This window comes from Callionymus lyra, chromosome 1 (genome assembly GCF_982586985.1).
Source record: "Callionymus lyra chromosome 1, fCalLyr1.hap1.1, whole genome shotgun sequence".
NCBI classification, from domain to species: Eukaryota; Metazoa; Chordata; class Actinopteri; order Syngnathiformes; family Callionymidae; genus Callionymus; species Callionymus lyra.
This window is the reverse complement of record NC_141818.1, coordinates 23508537-23527186: the sequence shown is the minus strand read 5'-3', so window position 1 is coordinate 23527186 and position 18650 is coordinate 23508537. Positions and strand designations below refer to the sequence as shown.

At 38.6% G+C, this 18650-nt stretch overlaps 2 protein-coding genes across 2 annotated transcripts; one reads left to right on the top strand and one right to left on the bottom strand.

The window, feature by feature from the left end:
- LOC148088579 (tubulin beta-4 chain-like) lies at positions 1-2513 on the top strand. Its single transcript, XM_087797866.1, has 4 exons — positions 1-134; positions 887-995; positions 1075-1185; positions 1261-2513. The coding sequence occupies exons 1-4, from the start codon at positions 78-80 to the stop codon at positions 2316-2318; spliced, it is 1335 nt and encodes a 444-aa protein (XP_087653992.1). The 5' UTR covers positions 1-77; the 3' UTR covers positions 2319-2513.
- A 4883-nt stretch (positions 2514-7396) lies between these two features.
- naf1 (nuclear assembly factor 1 homolog (S. cerevisiae)) lies at positions 7397-12134 on the bottom strand. The gene is made up of 9 exons (XM_087797880.1): positions 12066-12134; positions 11589-11786; positions 11386-11509; positions 10110-10203; positions 9962-10044; positions 9223-9383; positions 8736-8787; positions 8578-8659; positions 7397-8148 (listed from the first exon to the last, which is right to left on the bottom strand). The coding sequence occupies exons 2-9, from the start codon at positions 11780-11782 to the stop codon at positions 7820-7822; spliced, it is 1119 nt and encodes a 372-aa protein (XP_087654006.1). The 5' UTR covers positions 11783-11786; positions 12066-12134; the 3' UTR covers positions 7397-7819.
- Between the last annotated feature and the right edge of the window lie 6516 nt (positions 12135-18650).

Genomic DNA, 18650 nt, shown 5'->3' with positions numbered 1-18650 from the left:
TCTAGTTGACAGCCAGGCAGGCAGTCGAGTCATAGAAGTCCCTGTAACTTACACGTCAGTCTATTCTCCGATCAAACATGAGAGAAATCCTCCACCTCCAGGCCGGCCAGTGCGGCAACCAGATTGGAGCAAAAGTAAGCTTTTTCTGTCTTTGGATGGATTTTTTTTTTTAAATATGTCGCATTCCGTTTTTTCCACATTTTTTTTCTCCCCTCTGCGGCGTACAGGCCTTACGCCTCTTAATCGACCCACTTTCCACTCTGGCTAAACTAATACTAGTGTTAAAATACTCGTTTATTTTTAGTCGCCATGATTAAAATGTATATTTTCATACGGTAAGTGTTTTATTTGTTCAGACAGATGTTATGCTGGCGTGTCCTATAATCCTCCTAGTTTTGTCCTAGAGGTTGAAAATACGTGCTATCTAGTAGAAATGTGTGCAGCCTGCCGTTTTTCTTTTGTCTCTTTGTCAGGGTTGAGTAATGGAAACGAGACATGTCTGCAGGGTGTGGTTTGCGGAAGTTAACATGACAAAGCAGCCATGTCCACAAATGGCGCTGAATGACGTATTTCAAACTCTGCGCCAACCAATCACAGGGCGCGACACTGCAGCGAGGCGGGCGCGAGCACGAGAGATAAACCTGGCTCGCAGGTGACGCGCAGAGGTCATAACGGACTTGGAGTGGATTTCAAAGAGGCAGTCGTTACATTTAGGCGCTAGAATCTCACTACTAGCATTAAAAAAGTATGCACTTAATACAAAATTAGACAATTATCCTTTAACTTTCATAGCAGAGAAACTTGATCATAAAATCACTTTCCTATTAGGAAGGCATGACTACAAAGAGATTTGCCTTCTTAAATGTAACTTTCAAATATGTTCTAGTTCTGGGAGGTGATCAGCGACGAGCATGGCATTGACCCAACTGGGATTTACCATGGCGACAGTGACCTTCAGCTGGACAGGATCAATGTCTACTACAATGAAGCCACTGGTAAGTCAGAACGGGCTTCAACAGTATTTGGAATAATTTTTTTAAAAGGTTTATATAATCTTTTTTCCGACAATTTCAGGTGGTCAGTATGTCCCCCGTGCCGTCTTGGTCGATCTGGAACCAGGAACCATGGACTCTGTTAGGTCTGGACCTTTTGGTCAGATCTTTAGGCCTGATAATTTTGTTTTCGGTAAGCTTTCCCTCTAATTGAATAAAAAAACTTGTTATTTTAGAGTTGGATCCAAATTTAATTTCTTCTCCTTAGGCCAGAGTGGTGCTGGAAACAACTGGGCCAAGGGTCACTACACCGAGGGTGCAGAGCTGGTAGACTCTGTCCTGGATGTTGTGAGGAAGGAAGCTGAGAGCTGTGACTGCCTCCAGGGCTTCCAGCTCACACACTCCCTGGGAGGCGGCACTGGCTCTGGAATGGGAACCCTTCTGATCAGCAAAATCCGTGAGGAGTACCCCGACCGCATCATGAACACCTTCAGTGTGGTGCCTTCGCCCAAAGTGTCTGATACGGTGGTCGAGCCCTACAACGCCACGCTGTCGGTCCACCAGCTGGTAGAGAACACGGATGAGACCTACTGTATCGACAACGAGGCTCTTTACGACATCTGCTTCCGCACCCTCAAACTTTCAACTCCATCATATGGTGACCTCAACCATCTGGTGTCTGCCACAATGAGCGGTGTGACCACCTGCCTCAGGTTCCCTGGTCAACTCAATGCTGATCTTCGTAAGTTGGCCGTCAACATGGTGCCCTTCCCTCGTCTGCATTTCTTCATGCCCGGCTTCGCTCCCCTGACCAGCCGAGGCAGCCAGCAGTACCGCTCTCTCACTGTGCCTGAGCTCACTCAGCAGATGTTTGATGCCAAGAACATGATGGCTGCCTGCGATCCACGCCACGGGCGCTACCTGACGGTGGCCGCCATCTTCCGCGGTCGCATGTCAATGAAGGAGGTGGATGAGCAGATGCTGAACGTGCAGAACAAGAACAGCAGCTACTTTGTGGAATGGATCCCCAACAACGTCAAGACTGCCGTGTGCGACATTCCTCCCCGTGGCCTCAAGATGGCGGCGACCTTCATCGGCAACAGCACTGCAATCCAGGAGCTGTTCAAGCGCATCTCCGAGCAGTTCACCGCCATGTTCCGGCGCAAAGCTTTCCTCCACTGGTACACGGGCGAGGGCATGGATGAGATGGAGTTCACTGAGGCTGAGAGCAACATGAACGACCTGGTGTCCGAGTACCAGCAGTACCAGGATGCCACTGCAGAGGAGGAGTATGATGAGGAAGATGGAGAAGAGCTAGATGCCTAAGCTTCTTTTCATTGTAATAATTTCTCAAGTAAAATTCTCTCCTGTCATTTCATGTACCAAAGTCAGTTTTACTATTCTTTTTTTCCTCTTCTGAACTTAAGCACTTCATTAGTGAATGTCTTCCAATTTTCTTTGCCTAAGCACATGAAATAAAGTCTGTTGCATTGTGAAACATTAATAAAAATGTCAACCATTTGCCTGCTTTTCCTTGCAAAGATTACATTCCTTATCGACTTGACAGTGAATCTAGTGAAGATTAGTGCAATTCTATTTTGTGCCACTTGGTGGCAACACCATCCAAACAAATGCCCTACAATAAGACGTGCAGAAAATAGGAAAATAATTAAGAAAAGTTGGTTTTATATTGGACGATTCATATAAATGAGTCAACTTTCTTTTTTGAACCTCTGTTTATTATTACACCTCATCCGTAGATGACATATCCCTTAGAACATTATTCAAGTCACCCAATTGTTTAAAAATAAATCCTACAAAGATAAAACAATACCTTCAGACAAAACCACCAAAGGAGGTACTGCTGATGGTTTCCAGTATAGAACCTGACGTCTTTCAAAATACATACACTATGAATAAAAAGATAACATGCATTCCACAATGTTTTATAAAATCCAAAACTGTCATGCATGAAAATACATTCACAATTATGTATATGCCAGTAGTTATCATTAGTACTGTTGTAGAAAAAAATGTGTACACAAGTTATACATGTTAGTGTGAGTGTGTGTTAAATAGCATCAAGGGTAACTTTAAATAATTTCATTTAACATAATAGTTGATAGTTTTGCCAATTTCTCAAATTCGTGGAATTTCTATACCTTTCACGATAAAGTTGCGAGCAGAACTGTCTTTGACAGGCTTGAGTTAATGATGCATGTTAAGAGAAAATCTCTGAAAAACTCTTAAGTACTCAAAATTCTTCATTAGCGGATGAGCCTGTCTCCTCCTCGTGGTCTTCCTTCAGTGCTGTGTCTCTGGGTGATATTTTGGCACTGGTCGTCCGACATCCTTTCTTGTAGGCTCTTTATCAAAGTGTTTGATGTAATTGGCCCCTGGGTTACCAAAATGGTGAACCCTCTCCCTTTCCACAGGGGTTTTTCCCATTGCATTTAAACATGGGATTGTGGAGCCTTTACTCAAAAAGCAAGGCTTAGACCCGACTGACCTCAGTAATTTCAGGCCTATTTCTAAGCTCCCTTTCTATTCCAAGATCTTAGAGAAGGTGGTGTCTGAGCAGCTGTCTTTGTTCCTGGATCAGAGCGACATCCATGAGAAGTTTCAGTCTGGCTTTTAGGTCCTTTATTGTTTTTGCTGTACTCGCTTCCCCTGGGTAAAGTCATTCAGAAATTTCCTGATGTTTCTTACCACATTTTTGCTGATGACATCCAGACATACTGCTCTTTTGATCTAACTGAGCCCCAGAGGCTGAACAGCTTAGTCAATTGTTTGCTAGAAATCAAACAATGACTGAGTGAAAACACTTTGCTGCTAAATGTAGACAACACTGGAACTCTAGTTATTGCTGCTGATGACAAGATTCCAGGGTTGAGTCAGTACTTGGGTGACTTAGGTCAGTCTGTCAAACTGATCCTGAGAAACCTGGGTGTTTGACAAAGACACCTAGAGACATCTCTAGTTTAACACTGCAGAAAACTGACCAGAAACTGTTTCCTTCAACTGAGAGAAATCTCCAAACTTAGGAAAATCTTGTCGGAACATGATCTGGAGCTTGTAATCCATGCGTTTGTGTCTTCTCGTCTGGACTATTGCAACAGTCTGTTTTCATGTCTTAACAAGAAGGAGCTGACTCGTCTGCAGTTGATTCAGAACTCTGCAGCGAGAATTCTGACCCGCTCTAGAAGTAGAACTCACATGTCTACGATCCTTAAATCTCTTCACTGGCTTCCCGTTTCTTTCAGGATCAACTTTAAAATTCTGGTTCTTACTTTCAGATCTATTCATGGTCAGGCTCCTCCTTACATCACTGATCTGATCCAACCTTACACCCCAGCTCGGGCTCTGAGGTCTGTGGATCAGAATCTACTGATGATTCCTCGCACACGGTTCAGGACCAGAGGAGAGAAATCCTTCCAGGCTGTTGCTCCTAAGATCTTCTTCTCCCTCTGCGTTTGATGGAGTCTACTGACTCCTGAGAAACAACTGAAGACATTTTTATTCGTGCAGGTTTTTCGTTGATTTTCTGAGACTCTTGGATTGTTTAAGCGCTTTGAGACCCTGGTCTTAAAAAAACACTCCATAAATACTAATTGCTTACTTACTTATGTAAGGAAATGACAACTTTACTGTAATCAATCATCTAGATTTACAAGTCGCTGAGAACAGACAGATTCTAGAAATCAACAACCTTCAGTAAGTTTCCACTACGATCACGTGCGACGGCCATCTTAAAATCAAGTGTTTACATTTACTGACCAATCCTACATTCACATTTGACTAGAGGCGTTAACCTGAATATTCTACTATAAAGATCCACCATTTTGTCTGATCTTTGCGTTCTGGCATGCGAAGACGTCTGCGATAGATCTCTCTGCTTGCTAGCGCCCGTGTTGACGTAAGTTTGTCTCTGACTTTTGCATAATTCACTAAACAAGCATTTTTCTTAAACTCATCAATGTGTCTGTCCTTCATTCCATCACCACGTACGAGCCTGGGGAGGGGTCGGTTCATCGGAACACAAAAACCCCTAACACTTACATTGTATATTTTATCTATATTCTATAATCCCCCTCTAGATCCCCAAAGGAGATTAACACTTAGGGAAAATCTTCATAAAAACCTCAACACAGAAATATACACATCATATCCCACCCATAACAAATTGTATGAAAAACACAAACCCGTATTAATAATAAAAACAAAACCTCATACTCAATATCCCAATACGATTTACTTTAATAATAACTATGACCCACCCCCTCATAACCAGTTAAAACATTCATTAAAAATACCCACCAACATTTGATAATTGTAAGTATAAAATGCATATAACATTCATAAATGTATTAAAGCGTAAAATAAGTAAAAACAAGAATAAACAGATCATTAAAGCAGAGAAGTGAGGATTTCCGAAACTTCGGGACATGTTGAGGCTGACATGAGAGTGTACTGGCCATAAGGATTCTTGGCTATGACTGCCTGATTGATACGAAGAATCAGGGCTTAGGCAAGGAATCAAGCAAGAGCCACACACGGCCAAGAGACTGATTACCACACCAAGAGTTGTGAACAGATTAAGAATTAAACCTTTCCATTTAATTCCAGAGAGCCAGGTGTGTAATGGGCTCTCTACTCTATACTCGAGTTTGGCTCTAAGACTAGTTATCTTACCCCAAGGTGGTGTGTTATTTGGAATAATTGTGCAACAATGTGGCTTGATGCGGGCACACACACCTTCTTCAGCTAGCATCCCATCGAAAATAAGCCTATTATGGAAGGTCATCAGTGATGTAGCTGCCAGTTGTTCATGTACTCCTTCTATAAAGCCTGAGGGTACCACCAGAACCATGTGATCATGCAGAACACTGTGAACATCCCTAGCATGCATACAATTCTCGTCAGGCACGCCCCCATGTCGATCCATTAACTCCAGTCACTCCTCCAAACTATTCAAAATCCAGTCCATGTTAAAAGGGTTTGGTTAAATGGCCAAGCCAAAGCAGAGCCACAAATACCATTTTGTGCAGCAGTGAGACTCTAACCTGAATTGGCATTCACCAGGCATGCATCCTGCCTTCAACATTCTCACAACACATACCATACATGACACATTATTTGCCTGTGTGAACCGAGGTCAGCCCTGAAGGCTACAAAAACCAGCTAACATCATGAATTTGGGCTCACAGGTTCAGGCTTTCGCTCGGCGAGATCTGAGTCTGCGAGTCCAGCTCTGAAGTGCTTTGTGCAAGTACATTTATCTGCCTATACCATTGAAAGAAACTATTAATTTAGAAATCAACACTTCGTCAGCCAATGATGAATAATAATGTTTATTAAGCATGTACTATGACATACATCATACAGAATAAAATAATTTAAAAACTAAAGGGAAACTTAACATGTTCTCTGCACCAGGACTTCAGAGAAACATTCTAACCAACTATTGCAACTGCCAGGGTCGCCCTAAAATCATATTTAGAGACAACACACCTGTGTTACTCTTTGTGACGAGGTATGATTGACTGAGTTACAGAAACGTTCCGTCACTCAGGGGCTCTGCAAAGAAGATATGACCAATGGCGACACAAACCAATACTATGCACAGAATGTGAATGCATTGATGCAACTATAGTTTATAATGTTCTACAACCATATGAAATCACGGTTGATTATTTTCAAACTCAAAAGAGAATACAAAAATAAAATAAAGATACAGAAATTAAAACACCAGTTTCGAGCCATTGCCCTCTATGGTCAGTCGCCATTGGGCTGAAGATGAACAGAATTGACCATACACGATAGTTACTTCTCTCAGTTTCCCTTTATGACACAATGAAACTGCCACGTCTTCCTCACATAATTCATTGAAAATCAATTAACTGGACCTCACTTTAGCCCCACCTACTGACTCTGATGGATTAGTTTGTCTTTTTTGTCATTGCATTTATCTGCCAGAGGACTCTAAAAAATTATTTGTATAAATGGAATTTGAATTATTTGATTATTTAAATGTATTTAAGTCCATTGCAATATTTCATTCATTCATTCATTTTAATTCATTGATGTTTTCCGCCACTTATTCCCTTATGGAGATCCTCTTGGTACTGGAATTTATCCGAGCTGCAGAGGGCGAATGGCAGGGGACACCCTGGACAGGTCACTAACCTGTCACAGTTCACGCAGAGACAAAAAAAAACACTTGCACACACTACTTCAATTTTTGAGCACTCAATAAAACTTCCATGTTGTTAGAGTGGGAGAAAACCCAGAGCACAGGAATAAACAACGTAGGCCACACATAAAGGTTGTCTCAGATAGAAGCAAAACCACAAGCTTTTTGCAGGAAGTTAACAACTATACCACCATGCACTCATGACAAAAAGTACATCAAAAAAATCATTTGGTCTTTAAAAGTAAAATTAATACAGCACATGTGTTGTGTTGTATTGGACATTGTCATTTATAAAAAGAGAAAAATAAAAGTACAACATTACATGCGCATGTGGCAGGATTGCTCCTTTTGTGAAGAGACATTCATTTCCTTCTCCGGAAAATGACTTGCAAAAAACTGAATGGACCCCACCTTTTAAAAGGTTATATTAGGTTGCAAACTCTTCATGCTCTTGTTGAAAACAGAATTCAAAGGATAGGTTGGGGTTCTTTTCTATCAGGAAGACATGATGTGCGCCTTGAGAGACAACTGTAATTCTACAGGGACACATGGATACATGTGACAGTCCTCTTTGTGTGGACGAAGGTAATTCCATCCAATACAAACCTTTGAAAGGTAATATCAGGGTAAGGTTTCACTCAGTTGGAGGTGGAGGAGGGGCGGGGGGTTCCAAGTACGGGCTTGAGTTGGAAGGCCAGAATGGATGATGGTAGGAAGGATTAAAGAAGGAATGAGGAGGAGGAGGATAAAGATGGAAGTTTGGAGGAGGAGGAGGCAGATTGTACATACAGGGAGGGGGGAGATACATAGGAGGAGGCTGAAAGTGTGCCGGGTGTGGGAGGGAATGTCCATAGGGTGCTGGGGTGTTCCTTGTATGCTGATGTCTGAACTGAGGGCCAGCAGGGTGGAAGGATCCCTTAGCACCATGAGACACCGGGTGCTGCGGTTTCTGGGCAGGATTATCTATAAAGAAATAAGTAAAAATGTGTCAAGATGAGGAGGGACAGGGCAAGGAGCACAGATGAGGAAAGTCTGATGAAAACTTGGAACCAGATTGTCAAGCCAGAACTTAGGGGTTCCTCTGTGTCAACAAGGTCATGGCAAAATTAAACGCAAAAGGTCAGCAATTTGGGGGTGAACACTTTTTGTTGCCGTTTCCTGATCATTTAAACAATGTCCTGTTTAAATATACTGTAATTGTGTCTCTACAGGATGGGACTAGGGAGCCCTACAAATATAAAGAATTGTAACAAATGTTTTTGTTTATTTCATATATTGTTCCCTTGTTAATTGAGTTAATTTTGAAAGAAGTAGCTAGTAATGTAACCAGTGTAACTATTTTGACATGAATGATGACTGTAAGTCTGCATAAGGGAATCTGTTTAAAATTACCTTCATTATTATTCTTTCTTCTGGAGTTTTTAGATTTCCTTTTGGCTTCTTGCTCCTTCTCATCATCGCTATAGTCCAAAGCCTGGAAGAGTCACACGATAATCAGTAAAGCAAAAAGCCAGAACGCGCAGAAACTGCGAGTAAAGATGTTCACTTGCCTCTGATGGTGGTTCTTGGTCATTCTTCCAGGACGCATCTGAGCCCCTTAAACTGTTGAAAGAAAAGTCAAATGGGACACTTTTTTCATGAGATTTTAACAACTTCACAAAATGAAAGAGCAGTAATGGATAGCCTTTTTAGAATTTAACATTTTTCACAAATTGAATAAATATTGAATATAAATATAAAAGTTAAATTCACGAAGAACATTTTCTCGCAACCGTTGTTATCGAAACCGGATGACTCAAACATTTAACATTTTGAAGACCCCACAGATAACAGAGGAAATGTTAAAAAAAAAAGAAAAAAAAAAGCAGAAGCCAGCTAAAGTGAGAAAGTGGGTCTGTAAGCACAGGAGGACAGGATGGAAAACAAAAGCCATCACTAAACTTTCAATTGGATGGGGTCAAAAATGAAAAACCATAACCAAGGACATTAAAAACCAATAGCATCATTCCACTTCATAATTAAAGTGTGTGTACTCACAGTTGAAGCTGCTGTGTGAGGATGTACCCAGTGTACTCCTTGATGTCTGGGGCATAGTAAACAATCTGACCCTCAATGAGGCCTTTATTGGTAATCTCCTCTGGTGTGTTAAAACACATTAAGTAGAGTGGACTGGACACTGGTCCAAATATTTCAAACACCTGAAACAAAAACAAAATACTGTCTATACTTTTGGGCTGTAAAAATTAAGAACTAGTGACATAGCAGTGTTTATTACATGCACGATTTAAACTAAAATAAAAACATAACATAATAAAAAACATTTTGTTTTTGATATTTTCATGAGCTGAACTGAGTTGACGTCTCTCACTGAGTTTGACAATTGCTACCACGATGTACCCGTGCAAAAAGGCCATGCATTAGTAATACCTATACGTCAACCCAGTTTAAATTAAACATGTATATATTAATGAATTTACATACAAATATAAATTCACTTTGAATTAAAGAAGAATGAGCCCCACAAAACCATAACACTAAATGTCGCACCCACTCGAAATTGCAAATTTAAGAACACGCTTGGATGACGCTTATTGAAGCATGTCCACTAGATGGCTCTATTCGTTCTTTAATATTTTATTTGCACAGGAAGCCAATAGAAACTCAATTCTTTTTTAATCTATAAAAATAAGGAAACTGGTTATGAAGCTTCATCACTCCTTTACTGGTGCAGGCACCCACTAATTCTGTCCCTCCTTATTAGCCTTCTTTTGCCTACCTTCCCCAAAGCAAGTCGATCGGAGCGAAAGATGATGCTGTCTTCAGTCAGAGCAGGGCTATCCTTAATACTCTTGACCACCACTGCACAGAAAAAACATCAGTGGTTAAACAAAGTGACAATTTTGAAGCAACATTGAAGCTCTTACCAAGCTGCTGGACAATGCTGGACACAGTTCCTACAGGCCTGAGCTCAGCTTCTTCTGGAAGTATTACATTAACTTCCTCCACGGATGGAAACTCCTGTTAAAAAAAATAAAATTTGGCATTAAATTATGCCTAACCATCCGGATAATCTGACACGCAAAAGCACACTTCCATAGAAGTTCTAACAAGCGCAAGCAGATGTTGGGACCCTACGTTGCGAGGCCCAAAGTTTTAATTAAGACAAATTTGCTGTGTTTCAACCAGTATAGGTTCTGCGTTGTTTTTATTGATTTGTTGTTAAATCAAGGGGGGGGGGGCATGTTTTTTTATACCAAGCATGGAGGCGGCTACGTACAGACTACAGACATGCACTATAAATTAAATGCAGATGTGAAAATATTTAAAAGTGACAAAAAGGAGAGAGACTGAGATAATGATAAAGAAAGCCTCCTGAAAGTTTAGATGAGGCAATATGACGAAGCACATTGAGCGCCACACTTCACTGTGGCAACAGTTGGAGACAAAAAAATGGATGTGATTACAATGTCCAAAAACATTGGGAGCGGACAGTATGAAGCCAAGCTAAAAAATGTTTCCTTCATCCTAATGTGACTCAGAATAAGCTTTATTGCCAGTCATGAGAAAACAAAAAATAGTTTTGTAAAAACAAAACAGGGCGGCATGATAAAAAATAATTGAGAAGCACCGTGTTATGGGCAAAAGCTCAACTAAAGAGTCTACATTTCACATTTGGGTTGTTAAGAAAGCACTTAATTTTAGTTGTTTTTTTTAACTAAATGTTTAACAAAAATGAATTTGCTCAAATGCTTTCCTTACACTGATATAGCTGCTTTTCTTTAATAACCAGGAGATTCATTTTATAAAATTAACTTTTGCTCAGCTGGCCAGTGATCTCTGTGAATCAAACTTGGTTGAATTGTAACACAATTTAAATAGGTCTAGTATATAACTTACAAAATTTTGAGTATGGGTAAATATTCTGAATTTAAACGCTTCACTAATGAAATTGTAACTTTGTCATAAAGAAAAGTTTAATTTAGTTGCTGCTTAAAATAAAGATAAAAAAACAAAACACCAAAGAGAATAATAAGTGTGTCATACAAGAAAGTGCTTTTTGACATTTCCATCTAAAATAACAGTAACTTGGAATAAGTGTCCAGTTATATAAAGAAAAATAAGTAATTCATAGGGCTTCCACTTTTAGCCTTCATATCACTGATATACAAGAAAACGTCAACAAGAATTCAACATACTGACCTCCAGCAGAATCTCATCTTTAGTTTTGATAATAGCTGGTTTACTGAAGTCTTCGATGTCATCATTATCATGACCCTCCAGAACCATTGATGGTGAAGATGAGGACGAGGAGGAAGAAGAAGAGCTAAGCAAAAAGTTATGATATATTAATGCATTCTATATTCAGTTTTGTTAACAAGATTAGATTGTATTGTAGTGTTTACCTGTCCGAGTCATCCTGCTCCTCCTTGATACTGGAAATAAGGGTTGGAGGTAACAATGATTCGTTTGCTTTTGACAACTCCTCCAATGGTGCGTGTTCTTCATCTTTGACATCATCTTTTACATCTTGCAGTTCTTCAGTGGTTTCCATCACCTCATCTTCCACCACATTATCCTCCTTCGACTCCTGATCCATCGTCCTTGTGGGAATAGAAGAGTGAAATGTTTTTCAGAATTAACTAACTTCTAAAAGGTTTTATATTGGAAATCAATATCGACTTTACAAAACAACGAATGCAGGACCACTGAAGAAAAATAAACGATAATTTAATAGTAAGGTAGTTTAATCGCTTCCAAAATATCCCGTATTTATCAAATGTTCCGTGACAAAACAACGATATCGTCTATAAACAGTGCATTCGTCGCTACTGACATTAGTAAACGTTTCCAGAAATCTTAAGATGTAACATAATACCTACTTTATCGATCTTTGCAACAACGTTGACGTTCAACTCGTGCTTCTCTACTGTAGTTTAGCAACTCTCTGCTGAAGACTTCCGCATTATTTTTACCTTTTCAAAATAAGTGTTTGTATATACGAACCTGTACTGTAAAGGGAAATGTACTGAAACATGTTTTTCATAATAATCATTTTAAATATTAATACTAATTGGTCCAATCTTTATTAATAGTAATTGGTCGAGTGTTTGAAGTCTTAGAAGTAAAAAAAACAAAGAAAGTGCACATATAATCGTAGATTGATTTTATTTTGAAGGCAGTCCGCAAAGTCGCAGCTGGTCTACCACGGCGCATGACTACAAAAGCACATGGCGTGTGATACAATGGCGCATGTGCTGCGGCGCCCTGTTTGATGACGTCAGAACATCGCACGGGCTGCACTGCATTTATATTGGAGAAAATTCGAGGAAGTGCTTTGGAAGACGGTTTGGATCCGACCTCATCACTATATTATAAACAATAACGTTAAAGAAGTGTCAGTTAAACTTCCCCATATATTATATTTAGGTTAAGACTATTAAGCTATTGACAGCACAAGTTATTTTTATGTAATTTACCAAAGTCCACTGTACACCTCTACTGACCTGCTGTTAAGGTTTTTGTGGCGAGATATTTGGGATTGTATTAACAACAATATAATTACTGATTTGGAAGTTTTCACTAAACAAAAGGTATGCAAGACTATTAAAGCTTGAGTGGATGCAACATTTACTCAACATGTTGCTACAGTAAGTATAGTTTAGTCTTTTAGTTGAATTTAATATTTAATCTGAATAACAAAGGGCAGTATGAAAACGATATCAAAGTAATCCTTCAGTCCTTCCAATCAGTTTTAGTGATATGGTATAGATTTAGTTATATAGCCTGACTGAAGTACATTTAACCAAACTCTTCTCTTGATTATGCTAAATGGACAAAACACAACAATCCCAAAATTACTGAATAATACAATTCTGTAACCCTTACTAAATAAAATGCATCCTTATTATCAAAAAAGTAATTGGACATTACCACATTGCACCAAAAGTTAAGTATGAAAATGATTATTTTGTCATGAAATCATTTAAACAACAACATTTATTTGTATGACTTTAAATTTGGAAATACTTTTGGGGAGGATATTCATGCCCTTTACCTAATCAAATGTTTATTTCTGTAACATACAAATCACCACCAAACTGCATCATGGTAAAACAATCATTAACATGTGTGTGTAGCTTTCGTTTAAATACTGGTAATGTTTTAAACCCGTTAAAAAAATATTTTTGGACCCATGGCGTGTCTCCTGGACATCATAATTGCTGCTTCATCAGACAAGAGCTCTTTGGTGATTAAGGTTCACTTCACATACACTGTGGCACTTTCTGTTCCCGCGGACAAATTCTGCCATGAATAAAGGAACAAATAGCTCAGAAATTTAACCAGCCATTTTCTCCTCTGTGCCTCAGGTAACCCGAGGCTGGACCTTCTTTTTCCTTTTCAGTTTTTTTTTTACAAGTGATGATTCTAAAAATACCATCCACTTTAAGGTACTTTAGCTTGAGGTTTAATATTTGCTTGGTATGGGAAAAAAAAAAGTCTGTGACACTCCTCTCTTTATGTTTGACTTTAAACATTTACCAAGACCGGATCACATTTGAATTAAGTTGTACTTTCATGTGTAATGTTTGAAGCAGATAAGGATGTGGAAAGCAACAGAGCTCTTAGGTGCTAGAAGGCCGGTGTGCCTTGCAGGTCTTCACTGCTGTTCAGTTATGGGGAAACAGTTGACATGTTTTACATTATCTGATTTTTTTATATATACTGTCCTTCAGTAAATAATGAAGAGCTGGTGTCACATTGTTTATTTGTGTGTGAGTCACAGCCACCTTCCTTCCATCATTTTATGGACATCCTCTGCTTCTCGGTGTTGGTGACAGGCTGATAACAATGATATAAATGTGTGCAGGTGGCACACAGATGGTGGCACTCACAGATAACATGGCGTTTTTGTGGTCCAATTGGTGGATTGGACCACATTTGGAAATATGTAGGTGCTTGTTTTCAGCCAAGGAAGTGTCAGGACACTTTCACCATTCTCCTCCTCAGGACTCAGTTTGCCGTCCTGGGTAATAAAGTCGAAAAACTCAGCAGCAACGTTAATATGAATGGCTTGACACAAGAAGAGTGTTCTTTACATTTCTATAAAAGAAAAGTTCTAAGTAGAACACTTCTTTTTCTGTGTATATGTTTGTGTTGGTTTCAGTTGAAGTCAGTGTCAAAGCTTTTTTTTAGTTCTTACAATTGTTGATCTGACTCCAGAGAAGTCAGTGCCACACTAAAAACCCACTGAATGAATTGTATACTTTAGATTTTCCATAAAATGGTTTTCATCCAAAGGAAAAAAAAGATTAAGTAATTGACAAAAAAGGGTATGTGAGAATACGTTATGTCCTACTTTTGTGCTCTGTGTACGCTCTTTGTGGGTCCCATATTTCGACTTATCACACACCTTTCCTCTGTTGTCTATCTAGTAGGTGGACAGCTGTTGTGCCAGCTCCACTTCATATTGGGGAAAATATTCCATGGGGGGTGGATATACGCGTTGTATACCATGATCCGAGCCTAAAGAGGAAGAAAGTCTCCAGTGCACCCAAGAATGTAAAACCTCCTAGCTGTCTTGGCAAGGATTTGATTAAATGGAGTCCACGTTAGAGTATTGGTAATAATGACACCAATAAGTGTAATGCTCTGTGTAGGCTACAACTCTTCATTCACAAAGTAAATAGGAGGGTGGGTCTGTTTACGTTTCCTGCTTATAATCATCTACTCAGTTTTGAATGTTATAAGTCAGAGGCTCACTTGTCTATGCTGACCAGATCACATTGAAGACTTGCGGCATATGTATTCAAATTTGAACCGGTAAACATCAACTGGGTTGCACCACAGTCATGGTGAACCTATTTTTCCCATGCCCTACTAATTTTTAACCTGCAGTAAATACAAAACTTTGCAGCGAGAATTCTGACCCGCTCTAGTAGGAGGACTTACCCGATCCTTAAAACATTGCATTGGTTGCCAGTTTCCTCCAGGTTACATTTTAAAATGCTAACTTTTACTTTCAGAGCTATTCATGGTCAGGCTCCTCCTTACATCAGTGATCTGATCCAGCCTTACGCCCCAGCTTGGACTCTGAGGTCTGTGGATCAGAATCTACTGATGTTTCCTGAACACTCTTCTGGACCAGAGGAGAGAAATCCTTACAGACTGTTGCTCCTAAGCTTTGGAACGATCTTCCTCTTTCTCTGCGTTTGATGGATCTACTGACTCCTTCAAGAAACATCTGGACAAGAGCGATTTATTTGTCGGTCTTTTTCTTAATTTTCTTGGGGCTGCTGTTCGTCACTTTGTTGTCTTGACATTGTTGCCTTTATATTTTTATTATATTTTTAAATGTATATTGTTTTGTTGTTTGAACGCTTTGTGACCCTGGTCTGCAAAAAGATGTTTTACAAATATAAATGACTAAAGTACTAAATTGACAGAAGAACTGGAGATAAACATTCCAGCATGGCTGCCCTTGACAGCCAGCTAATCCTCGGAACCTCTTCAAAACCACCTTCAAGAATTCTCTATTGTCTGTCTTCGTTTTCCTTTTTTTCCAAACCTTCTTTTACTCCTACATGTGGCCTACAGTTGATCAGCTCTGACTTGTTCAATCCCCCTGTGTAAAGTTGTATTATATCATAAAAAAGAGAACAGCTTCCTGCTGATGTAAGCCTCGCTGATCTGTGACTCCATTAGCTAAAAATAAAACATTTTGATCTAAAAGTGGATGAAATGTGTTGTCAGCTAATAATACATGAATGACTCACAGCACAACTTTCACAATAGTGTATCTAGGTTCCCTGTTTTATCTCACGAATAAAAATGTACACATTCCTTATTTTATTTTATCGTCGAAAAAAAAACCCACCACATTAATATAGCATGTTGAATTCCTTTAATAAATTATGCATGTGTGTGAAACAGAATTATGCAGGTTTAGGGCGTTTTCTTGTTACATTATTTTAGGTAGGTTCTTGATGTGTCATCCAATTTTTGTATTTAAAATGCTCTCAATTATACACACAGGAAAAGACATGAAAGATTGTGAGAGAGTATGCATGTTTTATGTTTCTCATATGAATAACAAAGCTTGCACTTGAGAAAAATCCAGAGCCTGAAGTGTGCTTTTATCTAGTAAAAATAAATATGGCATCTATTTTAGTTCATACAAATTAAACTTTGTATCATTCAAGAAAAAAAAAAAGTTTAAATATCTTACGGAGTGAGACTTTATATTTAGCAAAGTAATTGAAATGCTTTTTATGATATGTATTTTTATTTATTTATATTCTTTTATTCAAAAGGGTGATATGGCTTGGGTGAATTGAGGCTACACTAGTAGCACTGTGACCTTTAAAACACTGTCGTTTCCAGTGAGAGAGAGCATGTTGTAACCAGGAGGAAATGCAGCTATTCTTTTGTTGTCAATAAAAGGGGGCAACACAACCATGTAGTAAAAGTTAGGCTGTCCAGATATGATATATGTCATAATCCAGCCACACAATATTTATATTATGTTGTTCTTAGGATCTTATCTCTTGGCAGGAATATCATTTTTTTTTAAAACTATCTTTTTTTTCATATTGGTAGAAATAAATCCAAGAAAAAAGCAGACCTTTGAATATTTAATCAAAGATCTGCTTAGGGAGGAGGCATCCGGGCGATACCGACATACATTCCCAGTGGATCTTTTATTAGTAAACCTTAGATTTTCTAAATGTAATAATTGTAGCTTAAAACGGTTGAAAAAGATGATACATTTTCAACTGAGAGAGAAACAGTTATAAGGACCAGTTATAAGAAACAAAACAAGATTGCTAGCTCCGGCCCTGGACAGATAACAAATGTAAAACATCCTTCAATTTGTTGTGCTGGCAGTTAAGATGAGTACATGTGTTAGGATATGCCAATATTATATGGCAGGTTGAGTCTTTGCTAGAGCTGCTTATGACAGCATATAAGGGTGATATTCTAGTATACATGCTATTTGAAAATGAGCCATGTCAGCTGTACAAAGAGGATGATTGAACAGAATAAAACACGATATTATACAATATTTTTAATAGCCTTTTTGCTTTGACATATTATAAAAATGCTATGTTATAGTAAAATTATCTTTCAGTTATATACACCATGTTAGGTTTGTATAATTGCCCAGCTTTCTGATAGAGCACAATCACACATTTTTATTATCTTCACAACTAACTCACTTGTTTTGAAAACAATCATTGTCTCCACTTATCAGTAAATAATAATTGCAAATTGCAATATTGAGTGAAGATTCAAACATCATGATCCAAAAAGACTGTGCTTTTTTATTTACTAAACAAGCCTAAAGTCATCATTTAAAAATGTAACTTATGTAATGTAACTTCACTTATGTAATGGCATTCATTAATGCAGATATAGCACTTGTTTAGAGTGGAACTGTTTCAAGAATTAATCAAGTTAACAGAATTTATTGAAGTCTTCTGAGGTTGGCACAGGCTAGGTACACTGTGAACACAACAAGTCAGGCGGTGTCTGCCAGTGTCAAAACCATGGAGCCATCTTTAGATTCATCTTTTTGGCTGTAACTGCCTTTAAGAGAGGAAAGTACAGGAGGGATTGTCTTTTAAGTAAATGTGTGCCTGTTGATTGTTTGGTGTGAAGCTGTGCTGGTGTTTATAATTATAATTTAATTTTTAAATATAAAATCATTATATTTTCCTCATGCGCATTTGGACGAGTCAATGCTCTTAAGATAATATCCATAGCTCTAGCAGATCTATAATAAGCAATATCACTTAAATCCATTCAATCCCTCAGTGGGGTTGGGCTTAAACCCTGTGACAACCTGAATGTGAATCACAATCTGCACAAAATATTTCGTTTTAAAAACACATCCGATCCCATTTTCATTGACTGACTCCCTGCCTGATGGATCCATTCTACTTATTGAACTTGTGAAGTGTCAAGTTAGGTTAGGTTAGGTAGAACTTTATTGATCCTTTAGGAGGTCTCCTTCAGGAAATTGGTTAAAGTGTCATAAGCAGAACAATAGTCAGTGAATTGTCCGAGATGGGGGTAAATAGGTGATTAATAATGATCTCAAGGGGAACTCTTAGAAAAGAGAATGAAGGTTGTAAGTAAGTAAGTGACATTGTTAAGGGAAGACTGCTTATCAAATGAAGTGCTGCAGAATGGCTGCTTTGGTGTTTGGTTGTCTTTTCATTGCTTCTTTTTTTATGTATTCTCTTTCATTTTTTATTCTGTACTGCCACCACAAATACATCCACATGTTGTGTTTACAACACTTGAAAGTTTTCTGATCCAAACAATCGTATTTATACCTAATTTTAATATTTTCTTTCTCTTTTTTCGTTCCATCATTTGAAACTGAATTTGTTTAATCCAGTCAAAGTTCTATATATTCTTATTGTATATTTGATTTCACCTTTAGACTTTGAGATTTTATC